Source organism: Grus americana, chromosome 3 (genome assembly GCF_028858705.1).
Source record: "Grus americana isolate bGruAme1 chromosome 3, bGruAme1.mat, whole genome shotgun sequence".
Taxonomy (NCBI): Eukaryota; Metazoa; Chordata; class Aves; order Gruiformes; family Gruidae; genus Grus; species Grus americana.
Window position 1 is genome coordinate 106,495,846 of NC_072854.1, and position 24,359 is coordinate 106,520,204.

The 24,359-nt window shown below is 41.5% G+C and overlaps 1 protein-coding gene across 4 annotated transcripts; it reads left to right on the top strand.

Annotated features, from left to right (window-relative positions):
- Nucleotides 1-24,016, top strand: EPHX1 (epoxide hydrolase 1). 4 transcript variants are annotated; one of them, XM_054822845.1, is made up of 9 exons: nt 1-123; nt 11,348-11,532; nt 13,362-13,542; nt 15,720-15,947; nt 16,973-17,102; nt 17,584-17,798; nt 20,183-20,291; nt 21,274-21,399; nt 22,958-24,016. In XM_054822845.1, the coding sequence occupies exons 2-9, from the start codon at nt 11,353-11,355 to the stop codon at nt 23,181-23,183; spliced, it is 1,395 nt and encodes a 464-aa protein (XP_054678820.1). In that variant the 5' UTR covers nt 1-123; nt 11,348-11,352; the 3' UTR covers nt 23,184-24,016. The 4 variants fall into 4 exon arrangements, with proteins under 4 accessions (XP_054678820.1, XP_054678819.1, XP_054678818.1 ...); XM_054822844.1 differs by having other exon boundaries at nt 71-226; XM_054822843.1 differs by lacking the exon at nt 1-123 and adding an exon at nt 283-541.
- The last annotated feature ends 343 nt before the right edge of the window (nt 24,017-24,359 follow it).

Below are 24,359 nucleotides of genomic sequence, written 5' to 3' on the forward strand. Positions count from 1 at the left end.
GCTCACACGTGATGCCACTCGATAGTTGCTGCCTGGCCGTGTCCCAATTCTGGCATTAGAATGAATTAGCGTTTGCTGGACTGAAGCCTGTAACACTGTGACCACCTGTGCTTCGGAGCCCAGGTGAGCCCCGGCGCTGCCCAATTTTTGGTGGGCGCTGAACCCCGGTGTGCCAGAGCGCTGTGGGCAGGGAGCCGCCAGCTCTGCCAGCGGCTGGAGGCAGCAGGTACTAATGCCCATTGTCTGGGGCCGGGGTCAAGGGGACAAACCCTTCGCGGCCGTGTGCTCGTTCGTTTTCAGCTGTGGTGGCCGCGGAGGCGGGCGGCTTGGGGCGAGCCGGAGAAGGCTTCAGCTGCGGCCCGGGTCGCGGCCCGGCGCTCGCCGCCCCCGCGACGGGAACTACATCTCCCAGCGGGCTGCGGACGGAGGGGCACGGTGCCGGCCGAGCCCCTCTACTGGCGTGCCGGTGGGCGGCCCCGACGGCGAGCGCGGCAGGGCGAGGCGTGCGCGGTCCCCGTGGTCCCCGTTCCGGCCGCGGCAGGTAACGACGGGGGTGGCTGCCGGGCGGGGTGCGAGGGGAAGCCGGAGGGTTTGCTCCCTCGCCTCAGGGGAGAGGCGTGAAACCCCTCAGCGGTGGGGTTGTGCCTTACCTCCGCCGCTCCGAGTCGCTCCGCAGCCGCCCCGCAAGACAACCGCAGGGCTTAGCGCGCGTTTCGGCTTCGCCCCGCTCGCGTAGCGGCGGCCGGACGGGGAGGGCAGCGCCTCGTCTCGTCGGGCGACGTCCTGCCCCGCGGCCGTTGCCCGGCGGCCGTTGCCCGTCGCGCGGCTGCGAGGGCGCCCCCCGGCGGTGGCCGGAGCTGAGGGCAGTTCCGCGCGGCGGGCGAGGAGCGTTTGCCAAGTTCCCTGCCTGGGGACGGGGGGAAGGTTAAATGGCGGCTCAGCCCTCGCAGCCTGGCGGTACGCAGCTGGGGGAAGAGGAGCGAAGCGAGAACCCCGGCCTGAACTTTCTATCCCGTAAATGAAATGACTTTTACAGGTTGTTCTGTGTGCGGTGTCTCCTGCCCAAGCCTGCAGACATTGAACACCTGAGAGAGAGGGAACCGGGGACTGTTTAAAATGGGCTCTGTGCCTACATGCCTTAAATACCTTTATTTTAAAAACTCTGTGTGCCCCTCTGCCAGCTGGCAGTATCAAAATACTGTTAACAATGGGTATTATTTGAGCCTGAATAATGGCAGTGGGCTGGGTGGGGATTTTTGGGTTGATTTTTGGGAACAGGAAGGCCCTCATCGACTTTTCTGGAGGGAGGGTAGATGTGACATTCCCCAACAGCTTGCTGGAGCCAGGGCCATTTGTCCAGCTTAAGGTTCCTGATAAGCTGGCCTTACTGCTGACAGTATTTATGGAAACAACAATTTTACTTAGTGCTCGTTGGGAATCTGGCCAGGTTTCCTGTTTTAGTTAGAGTAAGTGGCTTTAACTATTGGTGTATAAATGGTTTAGTCTGGCTTTGTTTTGTTTTTTTTACTTATGTCTAAACGGGGATATGAAATTGAACTGTTGTTGTTTATGGGTCGTTTGCCAAACCTGAAAATTGTTTGAGTGACTACCATATACATAGTACCCTTTGCTGAACAAGCATTTTATGGATGAGAAGAAAACCGTTTTAAGTTTAATGACCATATTTTGTTGCATAACTGAGCAATCTGCAAAGACTAAGCAAACGATGCGCTCGGTCCTCAAGTTTGGCTCAGTTTGTCAGAATTCAGTTGGGATTTTGACTTTGACCTGTAGGTAAAACACATCATAAATACATTGCTTAATTTTCCAATTCTATTGAATTAGACTGCTTTCTCTTCCCTTCTTTTCATAGCATAGCTTTATCTAAAATAAGAAAACTCACCTAGTTATTGCAGGTGAACTTGTGAGATAGGATCAGTCTTAAAACCCACTGTCTCAAATTTACTTACACAGCCACAAATGCGGGGTTAATATTTCGATTGGCACTATTCTTTTGAGATGCCATGCTTTTCCTCTGAAAAGAGTATTACTCCTGTCTGAAGTAAGCTAAAACTGAGACTTCAGTGTACGAATTGCTAATGCTTACTGAAAATCGATGGAAAACAGGCACCAAAAGCAATTAGGCAGCTTTGAAAATCAATCCACAGTTGAATTTGTCCAAGGACAAGGATTAGATCTTTGTCAGAGCTCAAGTCTTTGTGGGAAGGGTCCTGGCACAGTGTCAAGTTCATGACTCTGTTCTACATCTTTTCCAGTCTCTTTTAATATATAAAAATTTGTGTATGACTTGCTTAAACTCTGCTTGTCATTTCTTCTGAATTTTGTTATTTTTTTCATAGGGGCAATCATGGTGTTGAAGTAAATAATTTGAAATGAGCACAGCTGGTAATAACCAGTGCAGCTAGAATCCACATGCAATTTATCTGTATGAATTGCCCAAAATAAGTTTTGGATTACTATGTGGTTTAAAAGACCTTTTTTTTTTCCCTCTGTTGACCTATTATACTTCTTATATTTGGTCGTTCAGTAGGGTAATACCATGTTTTCATCCTGTTTGTTTATCTAGGGTTTCAGCAAAGCTCTCAGACTTACCTAGTATTTTTAAACATAGAACTGCAATGTTTAAATACAGTAAGCACTGTGAAACAAGTTCAGGCTTCTTAGTAGAATATACATGGCCAATTTGTTCTAAGTAATTACACCAGGTAAACAAAAAGGTTTGGGGTAATAATTCTAGAATGGTAGTACGCCCAGAAATTCTTGTTTCTTCAGTAATAGTTTGTCAAGTAATGTGTTAGTGGAGAAGTAGCAAAGCAGGGATGGGGGGGAGGGTAGGTGAAGTATAGCTTATAGCTCTAGGCAAAATGAATTGATTATCTTACATATTCATGTGCACGTTTTTTGTATCATAGTTGGTGTATTCAAATTTTGTGGCCAGAGGAGCAGAGGTAAAGCCTTACCTTTGTGGTAGAGTATGCACTGCTTCGTCGAGCCTGCAAGAGTGTTTTCTTCATGAAACGCACAATCCCAGAGCCAGGGTAGACTTCTTTAATGTGCAAGTTCCAAATGTGGCAAATAGATCTCTAATTACTGTTTAAGTCCCTAAAGAAAAGTCACTTGGAAAGTAGAGTGTCTTGCTTCTCTCTGAAGAGCTTTGGTCTGCTTGTAATTAATGCTGAAAATACTTGTTTCCCTTCTGAATACTACTACTGAAAAAGTCCTAGATTCTTCCTCTGAACACATATTTTTAATTAAAAGCATCATTGTGTGTGTAAATATCTATTTACGTAAACAGTAAAGCACAAAAATACCTCTAAAATGGCATTTGCTTTAATATCTTGGTCATAGCAAGATGGCTAACACAATGATTTGAGTGTACCCTGGGTTTTATGGTTGTTTTTTTAAAGCGGTATTATCAGCTTTGATATATATTTAAGCATATTGTTATTGATTAAATGCTTTCTGATTGGCAGGGCTGGGAATATTTTTTTGTGGGAATTGTGGTAGCCATGCGTTGTTATTTCCTTATTTCAACAGTGTATGATGCTGTCTTCTAATGCATTTGCCAGAATGAGGAAATTATCTGTGATCATGTTTATGGAGGGATCCTACTGGGGTAAACAGGAGCTGTTTTCTAGGTTTCTTCTCTGAAAAGTGAACTGTTCTCTGACAATCCTCTAACTTTTTTTTGGAAACATCTCTGTTGGAGATTATTACGTGTAATCTACAAGTAAAGGCTCAGCAAAATTTTTTTTGTTGTTGTCCTTTCTGTACCTCAAACAATTCTTCTCATATTTATTGCACCCAGCAGTCAAATTTTTTTTCTTCTTTTGAACTCTGCAATGAAGACACGTAGCTATTGCTCTACAAGTTTGTTCTGTATGTGCTGGCTGCCCTGAATATGTTTTGCTGTCTAATACAAGATGAATCTTTCTCTTAGGTTAAATGTCTATGTATGATGAATCAAAAATAAAGCTCTGTTGAAGAACCTAGTCCTCTTGGCTGCTTCACCGTGAGTGTTAATTAATCTGGTGGGTACAGGTAGTGCACTTTTCTAGATGAAGCCCCTAATCCAAAGAGAACTTAAATATTTAGTTGTTGTTAAGAGAGAGATGAAGTAGCAGGAATTGTTCTTGTTACGTGTTTACTCTGGCACATCCTTTTGGTGTTGCAGTTATTTGACAGAAAATGATGACTACCATCTGTTCCCCTCCTCTCTCATCATTCAAAGTTCCTTTACTCTTTGAGAATGAAGTCTTCATAGAGAGATAACAAGTTTCTATCTCTTCCTGTTTCCATAGTCACAATTTATTAAAAAAAAATAAAAAATCTGTTTTTACACTGTCATACATGTGTTTGTTCATGCTGCCCTTACTACTTGGAGTCATGATCCTAATTTAAATTTACAGGCTGTACCTCATCTTACTGTCTTGCAGATTGCCAGAAATTTCCTCTGGCAGTCTTTATATTCATCATTTCCATCTCCACACCTTTTTTTAACTGAAAGATTGTTATGTACTTTGTTCTTACATACTTTGGAGTGCAAAGTTTCAAACTGTTTGCATTCTTTTTTTTTTTTTCCCTCTGAGGTGCCATGTACAGGTCAACTCTGCATGTGTTAATAATTAAAGGTTTTAGTAACACAGTTTTCTAATGGTGCTAATACAAAAAGCTTGTAAAGCTGCTAGTTAAAGAAGATCTTTCCCTCTCTGATTTCACTGAAGACTCTTAAGAGAATTAGACTAATGGAAAATCCCACAGTAAACAGAAGGACACACGCTGTGCCATACTACCAAGACTCCGATGCATCCTGCACTGCTTATCTAGAGATCAGACTGGGCAAAACACTGGCCATAATACTATTGCAGGGGAGGAAGGCAACCTTTTACTCTTTAGTATTGGAGGATTTAGTGAAGCTAAAAATAGTGCCTGAATTTCCTTTAAGGCCTGAGGAACAATTGCCTTGATCTCATTTCCTTATCTGTAATATCTAACTCTTCTGGTTCATCTGCACTTTTTACTACCTCTCTCTGTAAAATGCAGATACTGGCATAGGATGAGGAGGTTAACCTCATTATTGCTAGAAACTCTGGTGGAAGGCAAAAGAGAACAATGTGCTATTCATAATTTCTTTTCAGACATTAGAAATTCAAAGTGAAGTAAAGCTCAACATGTTCTTTGGAATCTATTTTATTGGACTATGTCACTTAGCTGGCTGGACAGTGTCTATGAATGTTTTAAAAAACTTTCTACTGGCATGATATCCTTCTTTTTTTAACTGTAACGTGTGATTTGAGAGAGCTCTGTCTAGCAGACCCAGCTTTCAGCTGTGTTCACTCCCAAGTTGCGTGCCAGGCTTCTGTTGCTTCTCTGCATTCATGCAAAAAACCTCTGTTATTGTTGGAATTTGAGGGTCATTAAATAGAGTAAAGGCTGGGCAGGATAAATAGGATAAAATCTTTGCATGGTCTAACCTTAACGTTATAACTATCAAATGTATTATTGCGAAATTTTAAACAGTTCTTTTGCCCTTAGTTATCCTGACTGAACAGTACTGATTGAAGAGTCCTTTAGCAGCTCTTATGTCTGTAGAGTCCTAAAGGGAAAGTATTGCAGATGGAGAGTAGATCTCCTTTCCCCTGAACTGTGCACATAGTCATTAGGTCACAATAACAGGCATCACACAGTTTGCGTTTATGTGGCCTGCAGGCTTTTTTTAGAGTGGGTTTGTTCAAACATAATAGAAGCAAAATAAGGAAAATAGAGATAAACAAGACATTTTTAAGCAGCACATAAGAATGTGTTGGGCACAGATATGAAAGAGCAAATAGTATTGCTTAAGTATGTGTTCTTGTAAGTTGAGTATCTTCCTCTTAAAAATGTGGCATGCAGTATTTTAAATTTTGATTGTGGTATGAGCTTTGACTGGCCAGTGGTTGCATAAATATGCCGTCTCTGGGTGAGGCAAAGTGGATACCGGTGAACTTAGTCCCCTGCTACTTTTCTTTTATGCTTAGCTAGGCTTGGGTCTCTGTGCCTATCGGATTTCAGGTAGTACTGAAGACATGATACCACTTGACCGTCATAGTATTGTAGGAAAAATTATGTGGCACTATGTTGTATAAGGTACTCAACTGCTCCCCTGGAATGAAGTGCATGAGAGACTAATTGCTGTAAGTAAAAGTTCTGGGTGATGCATATGGGTACCCCCAGAGCATTAAATTGGCTCTCTGTTGATGGTTACTGTTGTCCGAGCAGCAAGGCAGAAGACGACCTGCAAGGAAGCAGTGCCTCACCACCACAGGTGTGGGGCGTTCCTCAGTGGTGATGGAGGTGTACCCCTGACCCTGTCTCAGGTGCAGTGTGCCCCGTTCCTGGGAGAGGCCCAGCCATCCCCCTGGGAGAAGAGAGAGCATGCTTTCTCCTTCTTTGGGGATGTGACCCCTTTCCTTGGTTGTAGTCTTCTAATTAGGTTTCTGCTGTACTGGCTAATTCCTGATTGCGAACAGTCTAGAAAAAGATTGTGGAACAGAATGATATCATCTCTTCCTGCTGTTTTGGAGATAGCATTGTGTGCCACCTCCCTATGGCAATAAAAAATGTAAATGCTAAATTTCTTATCGAGACAAGCCAGAAACTCTGTTGGATTTGTATTTCCTGTCTTTGATTTGCTTCCTTGCGTAGGACGCTTTATTTCATCCGATGCCTACCTCTTCTCCTCTCCTACGATGTTAATGCATCATTTTCTGCTCACCTGGGAGATGTTATCAGTTGTATGCAAAGCAATTCCTGTGTTGCTAAGCTATTTTGAAGCTTGTCATAATGCTCCATAAACTACATAAATAGGAAGCTTTTCTTATACAAATGTCTTTATGGTTTTCTGTCTGTTTCTGGTGTTACATAATGACAAAAATGTGATGCCCGGAGATGGTAGGGCATACACTGAGAGTGAGGCTTCTGGGACTGTGCCGTGTCTTAGTGCCTTTTAGGCTGTCGGTGCCAGGGGACCCTTTTAGAGGTGCCGTGAGTTTTTGAAGTCCTTCAGTGGGCTGTTTTTCCTACAGATCAGTTGGGAAGAATAACCTGCAATTGCTGCTCTTCAGGCAACAGATCTGTAAGCAAAGACGCTGCGGCAAAGGGGTGCCTTTTCAGTAAAGCCTAATGGGGGAGTTTATTTTTGTTCTGTTACATAAATGGAAACATCACTTTTAAATTGAGCTGTTATTTCTCCTGCAGAGTAATTATTAATCAATAAACCTTGTATCTGACTACATCAGAGTGCACTAAGTGCTCTGAGCCACCTCGTAGTCTGCTAGTTATTAACTCTAAACCACGATCACCTCTGGCACATGTCTGAAAGCAGCGTGGTCTCTTAGAGCTTTTGCTGCACATCTTGCACTTACGTGATTTAATAGCACCACTCAGAGTTGCGGGTATTGTGCATCATTCAAGCCATAGTAGCTGGGTTGCGTAGCGTTTGGGCCAAAACAGGTGTCTAAATGTTAGGTTGAAAGTCTTTCCAGTTGCTTATTTCTCCAATAACGTGTTTCAAATGGATTCTAATGCTGCAAAGCAAAGGTGAATGATTACTAGTAGAACAAGATGGGGATTTTACAATTAAGCTATTTCATAGATCACCTCTCTAAACGATGAATAGCACCGTTCTCCAGGGCATCCGTTACTGGATACTGATGAAGACAGGGCATGAGACAGGGCATAGCTTTGATCTAAATAATAATTGCTCTGTTCCTGTGGAGCTATTAGCTCTGCTGTTAATGCACGAACAGAGGACAGTGCAAATCAAAAAGCAAAAAAATGCTGAAAAACAAGGGTTGTTTTCAACAAGGAGCAGTAAGATGCTGTGGAAAGTTTTGGGGTTTTCTTGCAAACAACTTATTTCTTGATATGCACTTGGCTTTCTTCAAGACGAGCTAGTTTTTGGGCTATTTACTGGATCCATCACGCTTCAACATTTTTCTTTCAAGACATGTTTTGAAAGTAGCAAAACACAAACATTCTTCCTTGGACTCTTAGAGAGTACTTTTATCCTAAAGGTATTGAAGTGCTGTCTACAAACAATACCTACCCTGGGGTACAGCAAAGTCTTGGAGCCTAAGTACTTGACCATGGAATAAATGGAAATATTTCCTTCTAAGGTCTTGCCTTTGGTCACATAAAAAGAGGAAAAAGCCACACTAAAACATGAACTCCCTTTGAAGTAGTAATTTTTAAAGGCAACATGCCAGCATGGTTGCATCAAGAGACTTCAGAGAATAAAAATGCCCCCACTTTGTTGTTTTACATCTCTGAAAACTGCAAGTATAGAAAAGCTTTATTGTACCTATTTCTCCTTCTGCATTCATGGTGCTGTATTACTGTATCATCAAACAAGTGTAAGGGGCTAATAACTTCCATCTCACAACAGCTCAGTAGTGATTAGCGGAGGAAATTCTGGTGCAGATGCATTACGACTGAGGCTGCTTTCTGCTGTTCAAATAACACATAGGAGTTTTAGAGAACTAGCTTGAATAACAAACTTGGGAAATCATGGAGTGCGTTTGCTCTAAGTGGTTTCCTCTCAGCACAGGCTGGAGAGGTTGGCAGGAGCGTGCTGCGTTCCAGTAACTCATCACTAGCAAAACAATCCCTTTGAGTGTGCTATGAACTGATGCGAGTTAAAATACTGCTGACGTGCTTTGGCCTTTCTCATCCTCCTGTGCTCCCAGAAAAAAAAAATTAGCATAGTTGGAGTTCTAGGCCCCTGTGTTTGTTGTAATTAGGAATTTTATAGGCACTTTCAAGGGAACTGAGAGAGATTGAATATAGAGAGCAACTTGGGATATCTCTCTGTTAGCAAAAAAATAATCCAACCAGTATCAGAGGCGGCTTCTTCCAAGTCAAAATGACATCTCATGCAAATAGATGTCACTGGCCCCGGTTCTCTGCAATATAAGACGGAACTTTTGTAAGATGTGAAATGGATTTTGGCACTTATTGCTGGATTGTAAACAAGCTCATCCTAAAGTCTGTTTGGAATTATTTGCAAAAATGGGTATTTTTTCATGTAGTGAGTTCTTTGTATGCCACACTCCAGGGCGTAATGCAAAATACACAATCCCTCCCATGTCTTCTGCTGCAAAAATTCTGATTTCTCAAGTCTCCTTGAGAGCAGATGGGGGAAGCAGAAATATTTTTGTAGTTCTGGGTACTCCAGTGACTTAGGACACACGAGTTTCTTGCTGGTGAACGGGCCGAGATTCTGTTCCTGGGTAAAGCAGTTCTGTGTTAGGTGCTGTGCCTCTGCCACCATGTTGGCAGAGGCCATGGTGCTGATACAGCAATAAGCCAGGAGAAAGAGTCCTCTCTTTTTTCTAGGTACCTCAGCCATCCTGCCTGAACAATGGGGCTGGCACTGACAGCAGCTCTCTCTTCTCTTGGCACGGCTGTTTGTCGTGGGACTTTGTAAATATATTTAAGTTGCCCAAGAGTTTGAATATTTTGTATGTGGTGTTTACATAGTTATGCTGGTGAACCTTTGTAGTCTAGACATGGCCTGAGTTGTGCTGTGATTTCAGGGAAGTTGCTGTTGTTCTTTGTGAAGACTTAGTAACAGAGATGCTATTAAGTACTGTGGTAGGTATTATTTCTATGTAAAGTGCTTTGAGGCTTCTAAAAGCCCCTCCAGTTCTGCTTTGCAGTAAAATTTAATTGTGCTCTGGAGGCTCCTACGCTGCCTTGGTTTATGTGTTGAGGCTAGCTGAAATTGGACAAACTTTTTAATTTTGGGGTAAGTTATGGCCTGAGTATGGTGGAGGTAGGAAAAGATTGTTGTCTTGTGCTCCAGAGAACATTGTGGAGAAAAACTAGCACTTCTTCAAACAACAGAAATTATGGAAGGACCAGTGAAATGAATAAACAGATTGAGTTCTTTCAGTGCCTATCATTCCCATTTCTCCAGCCTGAGGATTAAGGAATATCAGGTCACTTTTCAAGGCTGTAGTACTCGCATGTATAAGCAGTATATTTTTGTAGCTTGCTGTCCTATCTGCACGGTGCCAGACTTCTGTACAAATGTTTTAGTGGGTGCTTATTTTGACTGGTTTATTTATTGTCAGCCATTAGAAAATTAAACTGAAGAAGTTGACTAAAATGTGTCTTGTCACATCAAGGCCCTTACAAGACTGGTCAGTTTTACTCCTGTTATAATCATGTGAACTCCCATTAACTAAGTTACAATTCCTGTCCTGATCCAGGAATAAATTTTGTCCTTTCTGTTGACTCTTGGAACAGTTTCAGAGCATCAAATTACTCTGCAGCAGCAAAATCAACAAAACCTTCCAGCTCCAGAGAGAATGAAGACTGTTCTGTGTCACAAACAATGCTTGCCCTACAGAAGTTCATGTCTTACCAATTCCCTGGCAAATGAGTGTTTGAAACATGACGTTCTTTAAAATTATGCATTAAAATGATGACAGTACTGTTCCTCAAACCACCTTACAAACATTTTCATACTTAAAGGGATGCTTGAAAACATCAATTATTAAAGAGTCTAACTTTTTTTTTCTGCTTGTAGCATGAAACAGTTCAAATATATTCAAAATGGATTTTTTTTTTCTTCTTGTTAAGCTGTTCAGTTTGACTAAAGCACAACAGCCCTGCAGTTGAGTTGTGCAGATATGCTGTGAAATCAGGTTGTCCTTCACTTTGACAGAATTTTATCACTTTGGGAAGGGTGTTTTAGAGCCAGGAGAGCATGCGCGTGGTCTCCCGCTTTCTCTTTAAAACAGTTCAGAGGGAGAAAGAAAGGTAAGGTCCTTCTACCCTTTGCACTGCTGTTCAAGGGTTATGTAAATACATCCCTGCCCCACTCCCTCCAGGCTGACTGGGAAGTACAGGGTGGCTGCCCTCGTGCTCTTCACTTTTTATTCTCTTTATGTCTTGGGTTTTTATCCTTCCATATCTATAAGAGTAGATATGTAAGCCTTACTGAGGAGATGCTCTACTCTGGGATTTGTGGGAAATCTAGAGCTTCAAGAGGAAGAGAAAGCATTGAACTTGAATTATACCCACAGTCACCTCCTTTACTGTTGAAGTTTAGCAGCAATCAGCGGCCACTGAGGAAGCCAACGTGGCATGTTTAATCAGAGGACTATTTAATTACTAAGCCATGTGATCTCTTGACTTGCTTTGAGTTCTGTTTTTATTAAATGTCTTTTATGTAAAGCACATAATTTCTCCCCATTTAAGTTGTGTAGGTTGACAAAGTACGTTGCATGTCTCTGAACTATCTGATTGGGCTTACCAGAGTTCTGTTCTTCTCTTGCAGACATTATGCTGCTCGAAGTATTCCTGGTTTTGGGGACAGTCATCGTCTATTTCTTTCTTTCTAAGAAGAAAGAAGAGACATTACCCTTCAAAGAGGGATGGTGGGGCAAGGGACAAAAGCCTGACACTGAAGAAGATACAACTATTTGGCCATTTAAGGTGGAAACCACAGAAGAAGAGCTGAGCGTAAGCAAATCTCTATACCGGGGAGAGAGAAGTAAGAAATGACCAAATAAATGTAGAACTTGTTTGGAAGTAATTTTTCAATTGAAGCAATAGTTACATTTATGAGAATGAGCAATGATGTGCAGGATATGGGGGAAGGGATTTTTCAGTACTTCAGAAGATGGGTATGGCTAGGCAGATTTCACATCCAATTTTGTTCTTAGCTGGCTGTTGCAAGACTGCTAGTAAACAAACCTCCTCTGTAAAGCCTAATAAACATAAAAATCATATTACAGATTACTCAACTCTGTGTTCCTGTTTGTGCACTTTCCTCAGTTTGATTGTGTAGACTAGAATAAGAACAATGTCTTTATTTTTTATTTTTCTTTTCAAAAGCAATTACAAATATCTCATTTTCTTGACTGCTTTGTTTGCAGCTGTGTTGGATGCTGATTCTTCTGTAATTAATGATCTATTTTGGTCAACACTAATACCACAGTAGTAATTACAGTAAATGCATACATTGCAGAATTTGTTAGAATGCAAGATTTGGTTGTGTGTGTTTTAAGTCAGGGATTGTACAGTTTCATAGATCTGTGTGGAGTAGTGGTTCAAACAGTACTCATGGGATTGCTCATATTATTCATTTATAACGGATTCCTATTTTCTCAGTAAGGCCTGGGTTCTTCAACACTTTGTTTGCCCTCCTTAGTAATAGCAATGGGCATCGATCTCCAATATGGTTTCCCCTTACACTGCAGACACAAAGCTAGATAATTTCAAATTTAGAGATGTTTTTGAAACATGCAATTCTGTATTATGACAGCTATTGCAACATAATCCATTGGTAAAAAACTGTTTCTTACATAAACTAGGAGTTAAAGTTATCCTAGTGTAAACTACTAAAACCTTTTTTAAAAGGTGTTAAGCATGGACAAAAAGCATATATGTAAGGACATGTTAAAAACTTCATTTAAAAATCTGTGCTTTCTCTACAGGTGTTAAATGCCAGAACAGTTAGCTTACGTACTGACATCTTGCCTAGGCTGAGACTGCCTGTTCAGTGCGAGGCATAAACTGGTGTATACACCTAACTCGTCGTAGTCAGAAGGAGAGCTACCTCTATTGCTGTATTGGAAAATGCTGTTCAGGTTTAAACCCCACAGAGGTTGGAGCAGGATTAGATTTCCAGACCTGTCTTCCACCCTCAACTACTCTGTGGTCCTGTTCACAGTAGGAAGAGGCTCTTGGCTGTCTTTCCCTGCAGAGTGATTTTGGACTGATTTTTGCAGTATTGTCAGCATCCCCTCTAACCTTGAAGTGCAGTAGGAAGGTCACTTTAACAGTTATTCTCGATTGGGAAACTTTGACTCCAGTCTAGTTTCACCAACTTGGTGGCCATGCGAAATCCCTCAGAGTGTTTCCCAGTGAAGACACCCAGCTCCTTTGTTTGGGCCAGATCCATGCATTGATTGTGAGGTTGGGATTGCGGGTAACCTGGGGAGCAAAGTACCTTGGAAAGGCAACAACACTTAAGCTGTGAAGCCACAGTGCTGTCAGAAGAGTGTATTGTCCTCTGTGGTTATCAGCCTGACAAACAGGTTAGCCATCCTTGCAAAACAAAGACAGAGTGTTAAGAACAGCTGTAAATGGAAGAGGGAGGTGGCCATTTGGAGGAGAAAAAGAATTGGAACAGCTGATGGAGCATCAGCAAAATGCACAGGTGTCATTAGAGATGTTATTTTTCACTGTTCTCATTTCACTTGGGACTAACTAGAAACCATGCACAGTAGAGCATAAGGTGGCAGACACAAGTGCTTGTAATGTCCCTTCTTTCTTTTTCCCTTTAGGACTTATTTAGGAGACTTGACCAAGCTCGATTCACCGAGCCACTGGAGAACAGTTGCTTCCATTATGGAATTAACTCGGTGTATCTCAGGAAGGTTGTCTCCTACTGGAAAAACCAGTTCAATTGGAAGAAACAAGTTGAAGTCCTCAACAAGTACCCACAATTCAAAACTAAGATTCAAGGTGTGTGGCTCTTTCCCTTAAAAAATAAACAGCAATACATAATCTTGTCTACAGGTGATCTCAGCGGTAAGAATGACAGGCTGCCATGGCATGGATCATTGGCACTGCTGCTGAAGTGGCAAGAAACTCCATCATAAATGAAGCCTTTAGGACAAGGAATGACAAATGGAATTCCCTTGTGCATGGATGGGTTGTCAGCTGGTGTTAACAGGAGCCAAGAACAGGCATTTGGAAGCAGAACTGGATCTTCAGACGTACACATGTTCTCTGACTTGCATGCAATCATGCAAAAATACACACAGATGCCTCCTCTTGCTCCATGTAGTTCCCCAGCTGCTGCTGTCGTGGTGATGCCACCCGTCTGGCAGCCCTCTCCTCAGCTGGGCGTGCTGGCTGCTCAGGTTGTCCCTGCTTGGCAGGGCAGATGCGCTCTGCTGCACCATTTCAAGCACTGAGGCCTAGAAAAGCAGAATGCCTTTCCCGTGGGGTTGGTGTGCTGCCAGGTGTGTGAATGGTTTGTCTTCTCATTCAAAGCACAGACACCTTTTGAAAGAGGCCATTCAGCTACGGTCTGCTGGTGCTGGAGCTTGGTCAAACTAGACATTTTAAATGCTTGAATTAGGATTGTGCTTGGGTCATATGGGGGTACAGTTGTAGATTTAGAGCAAAGCAGGCAATTGTCTCGCATGATGGCAAAATTCAAGCTTGAGATGATGGTATTACATTTGTACTTGCACCCATAATTGTACATTATTTGAAATGGGGCGGTTCACCATAATATTTAAAATGGATTTGGGACAATAATGGTTGTTACATAGCAGTTAGAGCATAAAGATTTTATTTAAATGTATGAAACATGGTTTGTGCTGAAAAAGATAAAAGCAAAATGTCTTCCCTTAAAAGAAAAAAAAGTATCATCTGAGATAAGAAAGGGAAAAGCAGCTAAGCACAATGCACTACATATAGAATAGGAAGAGAAATTTCAACACTGGGAATGATTAGAGATGAGCCATGAAACGACAAGATCAAACATGCTGTATATCAGATTCCTAGCTTCTGTCATCACTTGAAAGTTTTTCAGAGAATACAGAAATCCACAGAATTGTCAAGGATGGGGAAATCTCAGTCAGTGAAACTGGGTGGGATTGCTGGTGAGTTAGAGTTGATGTGAGCAAAATGTGCTTAAATACATCAAGAAGTGAGGCATTCAGGCTCTGCTAAGCAAATTATTGTTTCCTGGAAAGCAAAGCCCTGAACAGGTTTGAGGAAAAGCAGGTCACCTCAAGCAACTAGTGCAATGCTGTGTGAAGCCTACTGGTTACGTATTGTAAGGATCACAAAGGAAATAGGACTGCAGTTTTTACCTTTTTATTTAACAGTGAGGAGACTGGTACTGTAGAACATAGTTTCCTGTTTTGGTTTACTCACTTAAAGAGATATTGAAAGCTTTAGACAAAAGGTAGAAAAAAACCTGCAAAATTGAACACTAACTCTCTTTTATCAAGGCATTTTTTCAAATCCTTGATTGAGTATGATTAGTTTAGCAGCAGCTAAGATGTGTGACTTGATTACAAGAGGCTTCCACAGACAGAGAATGCTTGCTGAAGGCTTTTTATATTCCTTTTGCTGTAATATTAGGATCAATGGCTGGAGACAGAAGCCAGACATGTTCAAATGGGGAGTAAGGCACGCACAAAACAAGAAAATTGATTAATGTCCCCAAACAAACAGCTGCTAGTTATGATGGACACAGTTGCAACTTTATGTCTTTCAGGAAGAAAAACCTGCGGTTGGCTGAAGCCTATCTAGTGCCATATAGGGACATTTAGGTAAAATTTAAGGGCACTTGGACTAATGATATAATCTCTTCTGCCTTTAAGCTGTGTGAGTCACTGTGTTACTGTTAGTAGATTGCTTCACTTCTGTGTTTTAATTTGCCAATTTATTTTAAAACAGAAATATGCCGACCTCATTTGGCTGCTCTGCTGCTTAATTGTCCATTATAAAGTACTTTAAGGTCCTTTGATAAATGGATCCAGAAAAGTGCAGTGTGTTTGCATGATCACCAAAATAAGACTTCAAAAAAAAAAAAAGAAACCTATTCATAATCAGTTCTGTGCTTAGTTTCAGTGTCATGGTAAATTTGGGCATGTTAATTAATTACTTTATTTTTACAGGCATTGATATCCATTTTGTTCACGTAAAGCCTCCTCATTTGCCTGAAGGCCAGTCTGCAAAGCCGTTATTAATGGTTCATGGTTGGCCTGGCTCATTTTATGAGTTTTACAAAATCATCCCTCTCCTGACGGATCCTGCCAGCCATGGCCTCAGCAATGAACACATTTTTGAAGTCATTTGCCCATCTATCCCTGGCTATGGTTTCTCAGAAGCACCCCACAAAAAAGGTATGATGTATGAGAAGAAACTGAGCTAAGCCAAGCCTTGTCTCACAGTGAGATAGTCCCTATTAACAGAACAGTAACTCCTGTCTCCTCTTCTTTTCCCAGTGTAGAAACAAAGATCCTGTGTGTAATGTGGGAAGAGGGAGACTGTGAGTTCAGGTGACACCATTAGTTTCAGGAGCAATGTATAGATAATTTACAAAGGACTATAAAAAGTTATGAAGTATCAACTCATGAATTACAATTCATGAGTCAATGAATGGGGCGTGGGTGAGCAGGAAGAGTAAACTTAATTTGTTATTGTTCCTTTTTGGTGTTTTGAAACCATATTCAACAGCATTATACAGGTAGGTGAGAAGCAACAGTTGAAACAAATCGATTCACGTATCTACATGGTAGATTGCAGCCAAATACCTGCTTGTTCAGCTCAGGCTCTGAATTACACAAATATGAGCTGCAACAAATTGGAACAAGGTAGTATTTAAGCTGATACTGAGTTTAGTTATGTCTGCAGGTGAAAGATGTGGGGAAGGTTGTTTTGCTTTTCTCTACTTCCCTGGTTATGATTTATGTGAAAGTGGAGAAATTTAGCAGAGAAATGCATTACTAGTGGAAACTTAAAGTTTCCGACTATTGTCAAGATGAGACTGTGCTCACAGTAGACAAAGCGGAAACACGCTGCTTGGGTGATGCTCAGTGCCCCGATAGGGTTCAGCCAGAGTACGGCTACAGGTTAAAGGGAGTCTGGCAACCCCTCAGTTGGAAAAGCATGTGGGCAGCTGGTGGGGGTAGGAGAACACTAGGCTGCAGTGAAGGCTGGATTTTCTCCTCATGGTTTCTACTTGCTCTGCAGACCTTCCCTGGATGATGTGACAAGTGTTTCCATATAGTCTGTCAGGCAAGAAAAAATGGACTTGTAGCTTTTTAGGAACTTGAACATTGCCTTTTTAGGGAGAATAAATGCTAAACAGTCAGAAGTGTAGCTGGAATTAATGCAACAGTGGTTTGTTTGTTTTTTTTTAATGCAGACTTTAATTCTGTAAGTGCTGCTTCCATTTTCTATGAATTGATGCTCAGACTGGGATTCAACGAGTTCTACGCACAAGGTGGTGACTGGGGCTGGCTCATCTGCACCAATCTGGCCCAGATAGCTCCCAAGTGAGTACCTCTTTGGTACAGTGCTGCATGATTGGCATGCAAAGCTGTTGTATTCTTTAAATAATTATTTCTTGTGCATTTGGGAGTTCCTGTCCAAGTCCTCATATGAGCACTGTGTTTCTCTTCAGTGCTTGGTGTTAAACAGTGATCCAGAATTATATACCATGGTTTATACTATATACCTGTTCTTTCAAACAGTTGTGCAGTAGTTTTGTACTGGCCCCACTGGGCTCTGGAGTGGGATGAGTACTTGTTACAAGAGGAGGATTTGTGGCTTAATATCCAGGAGTGCGTGCTGATTACTGACAGAAGCCTCTTTGACTTCTAATTTTTGTGTGAAAAGCCACACTACAAAGTACAGCTAAGGTCATAATGTAATTAGCAGGTCTGAATTTAAGTATGTCCATTTTTGTTAATAATGACTTTGAATCTCATTTTGGTTTTGTTAATTTGTGGGGGCTTTTTCTGTTTTTATTTTTAGCCATATGAAAGGACTCCATTTAAATCTAGCCTCAGTTACGAACATGGGATTTATTCACCTGCTCTCCATTCTGCTGGGCCGCTATCTTCCAGGGCTCTTTGGTTTCCAGGATGAAGATGTTAGACGGATGTTTCCCTTCTTGGAAAAAGGGCTCTACAGGATCTTGTTGGAGTCTGGCTACGCTCATATACAGGCTACAAAGCCTGATACTGTTGGTAAAACAAACAAACAAAAAACCCTTTTAAACTCAGAATACTTAAGTCTGTTTGTTTTAGTTGTACTTCATAGAAACAAAAGGTACTGCTTAATATGCAGAAAATCAGTTGTGGGGTGTGTTTTTCAGGGAAATTGAAGTAGGAAGGTTAGAGGTTTTAAAAGGTGGGCTCCTTTTCTGCACTGGAGTCAGAAAAGGTTACATATGGGTATATAGTAGTATAGTCACTTGCGTGCAGCAGCAGTAAATCTGCACATCAAAACTGAGAATGCCCTAAGTGCCACTGACCTCATTTTCAGTTTTCATAAATAGTTTATTTAATACTTTTCCACTTCTGCTATCACTGGGGACTGTAATTCTATTTCAGATGCAGATAGGCTGAGAGCAAAAGAGTTTCTTCACAAGGAATGGATCACATTCAAATGATGTAAACTACAAGAAGCTTTTGGCTGTCTCTGCACACAATGTAGCTTATTTATAGGGATAAGCAATACCTTAAAAGTAAAATCAAATTCAGTTCTCACTCATTGTTCTGAATCACTTGCAGACTTTCAAGAGAGGAAAAAAAGGTGTACCTATGAATGTTCTTTCTAGATGAGCCAGTCACTCAGATTGCTTAACTACTTTATCTGAGTATTAAGTGTTTCTATTTTAAAAATATCTTTTGCAACTGAGTTGGACAACTGAGTCAAGAATACTGAATATATTTTAGTTTAGTGCAGCAGCAATTCACTCATGGATTTTATTATAAACATAGCTAAGGAAACTTTTTTTAATGGTTTTCTGTAAGCTTACCTACAGAAGCAGGTATATTCTTAAAATGTGTAGGCAAAATGATAATTTTACAGATTTAAAATAGTTTTGCTTCCTTTGAGTTTTGGTTTCTAAAAATGACTAGTCTCTAATTCCTTCTGTGCTTTAAGAAAAGATGGGGAAGCTGAAAGATGCCTAGTCATGCTCCTTCTGCTGTGGTTTTCTGGCTGGCTGACTACTGGTGGGGACAAGAATGTGTGGTTTGTCAGAGCAGACTGCACAGACTGGGAACCAGCAGCAAGGTTGCATTTTGGGAGCTGGAACAGGAGCATTCCTGCAATTTTGAGGACAAAGAAGAGCACAGCATGGCAGGTGGCAGGTTCCCAAAGGGAGAAAGACACTCTGAAGAAGGGAGTGTAAGGTAGCTGGAAGAAGCACAGCTGTGGAGGCCACCACAGTCTTCCTGAGACTACCTTGCAAGCTGTCCTGAGCACAGAAGTTGTCTCTGGCTCTTGATACATACTGTGCTTGCTAATATAGGATACTTGATTACTTCAGAGCTGGCTTTTGATCGAAGTGGCTTGCATGGATTTTACACTTACTCTTTGGGGAACCTGCATGGAGCGTGGGTTCATTTTCAACTGACTGAAATAGGCAGCGTCAATATTCAAAGCACTGTTAGGATTGATGCCAGTTTTTCCTATATGTAAACTGCTGTACTCTTTGCTTGCACTAAGTATAGGAGAACAGGCTATTGCTTGTTTAGGTCTGCAGATCTGGAAAGCATGCTCAACAACAACTGAAATACCGAGTGTTTGAAAAAGTTATGTTAGTTGTTTGATAACTGAAACTCAACTATCATGTTTAAATAGCAATTACTGACAAAATTGTGCTAGCAGTAGTGTTAGGCATCTTTCAGGAAGGTTGGGTTGCATGGGTGGAACTTGAAATATATTGCTGTTCCTCAGGAATAGCTTTTTCTGATGTTTTTCTGAGCAGCTGGGACAGTTTATGGTCCTTTTATTTCACAGCACTAGGCTGCATTAGCTAAGTTCCAGCTGCAAGTGTGTTTTTTTCTGTCCAAACAAAACAAACTATATTAAGCCTTGTTCTACATGAAGGCAGTTGGCTATTGCTAGTTCAGAAGATGGACCTTTTAGTAAAGCCTTGTTCTTCCTTAATGACTTTCTAATAATCCTTAAAATGTTTTTGCTGTTAGATAATGGTGCAAATTCTCCTGGTCATGTGTAGACAGGTGGGGTTTGGCCCTGTAACGCTGTTTAATACATAACAACTTCCAGATTAATGGAAGCAAACCCTGCTTGGCACATCGAGCTTAATCTTATTAGCTTACAAGAAAAAAAAAACCCAGCAGAAATCCAATACTATTACACCAGTTCAAAAAACATACAGTGTGAGCTAACGCAGAGCCTGTTGGTTTGCAGGCAGTATCAGTTTATGATTCAACAATAAATGGCTCCAACTTGTTCTACTAACTTATTTAAGAACATAGCTGCTGGAACAGCTTTATAAAGTTATCTACCCCGTATTATAATGGGCCGCTTCTGTAACACTCTTGAGTTCAGTAGTTGGATATTGCAATTTTAATTAAATTTTCCTCCTCCTTTTCAGGCTGTGGGTTGAATGACTCTCCTGTAGGACTGGCTGCATACATCTTGGAGAAGTTTTCTACATGGACTGATCTGGAATTCTGTAACTTAGAGGATGGAGGACTAGAGAGGTAAGGCCATTTTGGATGAGGTCACTGAGCCCCAGAGTCATAGCTAAAGAAGTCTGAATTGAGCGCGTGGCATCTGGTAGGGAGCCTGTAGTGACCACAATGGTGCAGTGCTGTACTACAGCACACAAAGAAGCAAATAGGCCATGAAGGCCGATATACTCCATTCCCACTTTGATCTCCTAGAAAAAGAGATACACCCTGCAACTTCAGGGGATTAAAAACTGACTTGGGTGGAAGAATCTCATTAGGACAGAAAAAACAAACTTTAACCTACCTTAAGATGCTGGGAAACAGAACTCATGATTCATTTTAATACTAATACTTAACTCTCTATGAATTTGTTTTAAATTGATCAGTATTGCTTCATCTACATACCATTTGCTAATAAAGGATCATTCTTCGTGCGCAGCAGGAATCTGAGATGAAGTCCCCTTTGAAAATTGCTGAGGTACCTGGCAGGAGTGGAGCAAAGAGGCATGTTATGAAAAGGTCCAGTGACAATGGGTTTGAATAGAATGTTGGCACTGCATACAGCTAATAATTTGATATGAAACATGATGCACAGTTTACAGCACATGTTGGTGTGATGGCTCTATTGATGGCTCATGGTAGCATTTTAAATTATGAATAATAAATGGCACAAGCTGTTCCATGTGTTCTTCTGCTCCTACCCTCCCAGGCTGTGGACAGTACGGGGAGCTGTGCTGGAGCACAAGGTGCTTGTTGGGGTCTGCCTCCTGTGTAGGAGTTAAGATGCCACTTCCTAGTTTATGTTAAAGGCTTTCAGACACACTTATTTGGCTACTGACAGACAGGGGGAATAACACGCTTCACCTCTCAACCCTCTCTTAACCAAGTTAACTATTTTTGCCTTGTAACTTTTTTTTTTTTCCTTAGAACCAAACCAAAGTCAAGTCCCTGCTAAAGTAATACAAAATAGTGTTCAGTTCTAACTAAGCAATCTCTGGGCTTACTCATTCAGGAAGTTTAACCTGGACGATCTGCTGACCAATATCATGATCTACTGGGTGTCAGGCTGTATAGTCTCCTCAATGCGTTTCTACAAAGAAAATTTACAGAAGGGGATAGGCACACAGAAACATGAAAAGTAAGTGGGGTTTTTTCTTTAAATATTTTGCCCTGAACTTAATTTTATGGTTGCAGACAGGTTGCTTATATCTTATAGCTGTTGAAGGTTTCTGAATGCTGAGGAAAAGCAATGCTGTATCACAGTGTTCCTCTGCAGGACAGGTCTGTTGGTTGACCGTACTGTGTTGTGCTTGGAAAACATGGTCATTAGGTAAGAATCGTGAACCATCAGTGAGGATATCTGACTAGAGGAACTGCATGAGGACCTCCCATTCCTGGTGTATCCAACTAGGGAAAAGCACGTGCAAGTACTTCCAGATTTTACTTCAGTTACTAAATTAGCCTACAACTGAGTCATGCAGTCAGTTTTGTTTGTAGCTTATTTGGTTTATAGTTCTAGCATTTTCCTGGACACAGTTTGTCTATTTCTGCAAAAGATTTAAGTCCTACCTTTGGAAGCAACTTCAGTCTAGTGACAAAGTGCATAATTTGAAAGTCATTAAGACTGATGTTCCCGCTGTGCAGACACTTAAGACAGCAGCTTGGGTGCATATACTTGTGTCAGCTTGAGTATTAGTGAAGGCTTAAACCTGCCCTGAGGTATTTGCACCACAGTGCTATGGTATTTATTTAGCTGTGAAATGATGCTTCTAGTAAGCTGACTCAGTTCTTGAAGCTGTTGTGGCTACGCTGTGGGCAGTATCCTGCTCCAGTTTAGCCTACATGAGATGAGCCTTTCTATGTGCCTAGAGGGAAAGAGTCTCAAAGTCCTGTGTAAAATTAGGCACCCTGTTTTCGGGCTTCCTGTGGTTATGGGCCCAGCAATTTTTGTATCTAAATTTTAAAGTCTGTCACTTCTGACAATGCAGCTTCTGTGTACAGGATGTTTAAACCTAGAAAATGTTGCTCTGTTTATAACAAGCACAGATCGTTCCACTTTCCAAGGTACATTTCCCCTCAAATCCAGCTGCTTCCCTACACTTACACAAAGTGTTCTGTAGAGTACATTTGTGCCAGTTAAAAGCAAGAGCTACTTTACAGGGTAAAGTCTCAAGTTCAGAAGTGTTTCTTCTGGACCAGTCTCGATTCACTCTCTGTTATTCCTTCCCTCTCCTCCCCCTTTGCAGCAGTTCAAGGTAATTCCTACCCTCCAGTTACCCTGACAGGCTCACAACATGTTCTAGTTGTAATCTTCACTGTACATCTCTCCCCAGCCCTTGTCACATTGTGTGCTTTCTCCTCAATACATGACTCTTGAGCCCCGAGTGCAGTATGAGGAAACTCAATACCCACCACCTCCTAGGGCTCTGTTCTCAATTTCCATGCTTCTAACTCTCATGCCCTGGATCCCTTGCAAAACTGCCAATACATACCAATGTATGCAGAAATTAGACCTTTTTTTTTCCCCCCAGGACTGGGAGTGTTGTCAAACGTTCAAATCTAGGATCCAGAACTCAAATTTTAACTGCCTAACAGCAGTGTGCCCAACTGCTTAAGAACAACTTTTCCATGGCACTTCCCATTTCTTCCCAAGTTAAGTGTTTGAAAGATTACAACTATTCTCTCTCCTCTCTTAGGCTGACAGTACAAGTACCTACTGGCATTGCCTCCTTCCCTAATGAAATCATGCACACACCCCAGTCTTGGGCCCAGAAGAAATACACCAACATCGTTTCCTTCCACTTCATGCCTCGAGGTGGCCACTTTGCAGCTTTGGAGGAACCTAAGCTTCTTGCTGAAGATATTCTGCAATTTGTTGGGAAAGTAGAGAAAGAGCAACTTTGGAGAAAGAAAGGAGAATAAATCTATTAACAGCAGGGTAATAGCTTATAGCTTAACACATGTACAGGCCTTACTAAGTCTACTGTAATCAATGCAATTAGAGCTTATTCTTGATCAGATGAGAGAGGACAAGAAAAATGCAGTACATCTCCATGAGATACTGCTGTGGGGACATACTGATTTTGGGGTGGGTTTTTTGTTCAGGTAGGCTAAGAAGGTAGCATGAAGATTACTTGATTATTTTCTCCCCCAAACAGAGACTTCTACCATCTGTTCTGTAGTATTACTGACACTTGCTTTGAAATTGAAAAATAGACCTTAGAACTAATAACATAACTAGTATCAGTTTAATTGTTATGAAAGGCTTTTTTTTCATGGCAGCAGTAAAACTTGAGTTGGTGTAGGTGTGAGGTTCCTCACGTAAAGAATGGGGAACAGCCTAGCAAGACCTAACTTGCATGAGTGCATTGTTAAGCAGCATTGATGATCTAAGTACCATTAAACTAGCCAGCTGGCTACTGCTGGCTGCCTGGCTCTTCCAGCCTGGGCTGTCAAACAGCTCCCTGGCCATGAGGAAGCTCAGCTCCCCTGCATCAGGCTCCTGGGACAGAAATGTGTGAAGAGCAGCTGAAACACACAGGTGCCTGTAGCTAGGAACAGGAGGAGGGGTGGGGTAGGAGTAATTATAGCCCAAGCTACCTCTGCACTGTCTTGTACTCTTAACTAAAACCAGAGCCCTGGGTAGGCTCAAGACACTGGCTTTGCGCTGCTTCTGCAGGGTATTGTAAATACCTCTTATTAAACAAAAATTTGATTAATTCAAAATTAAAAGAAACTTGCATTAAAATTTTGAATAATGCCTGTTGGCTTCTTTTTTTAATAACTGGTATCTTGCTTGGTAACAGCAAAGAGAAGTATCAGTTCTGTACTGCATCTGTTACAAAGGTCAGATTGAAGGCAAACCACTCAAAGAAAATTGAATGTTTTTGCCAGTAACAGTCCCTAGTGTGTGCAGTTGAGCTTCAAACACTCTTAAACTGTATCCAGATGACTGACTGCAGTATGGTTTTGTTCTCCCATCATTTCTGATATACTTCCCTACCCCTGCAAGCACAGAGAAATATAATCCACCAGTAACACTTGCATGGATTAGTTGTATTTCACAATATTAATTGAAATGGAAGCTGTTAAATAACA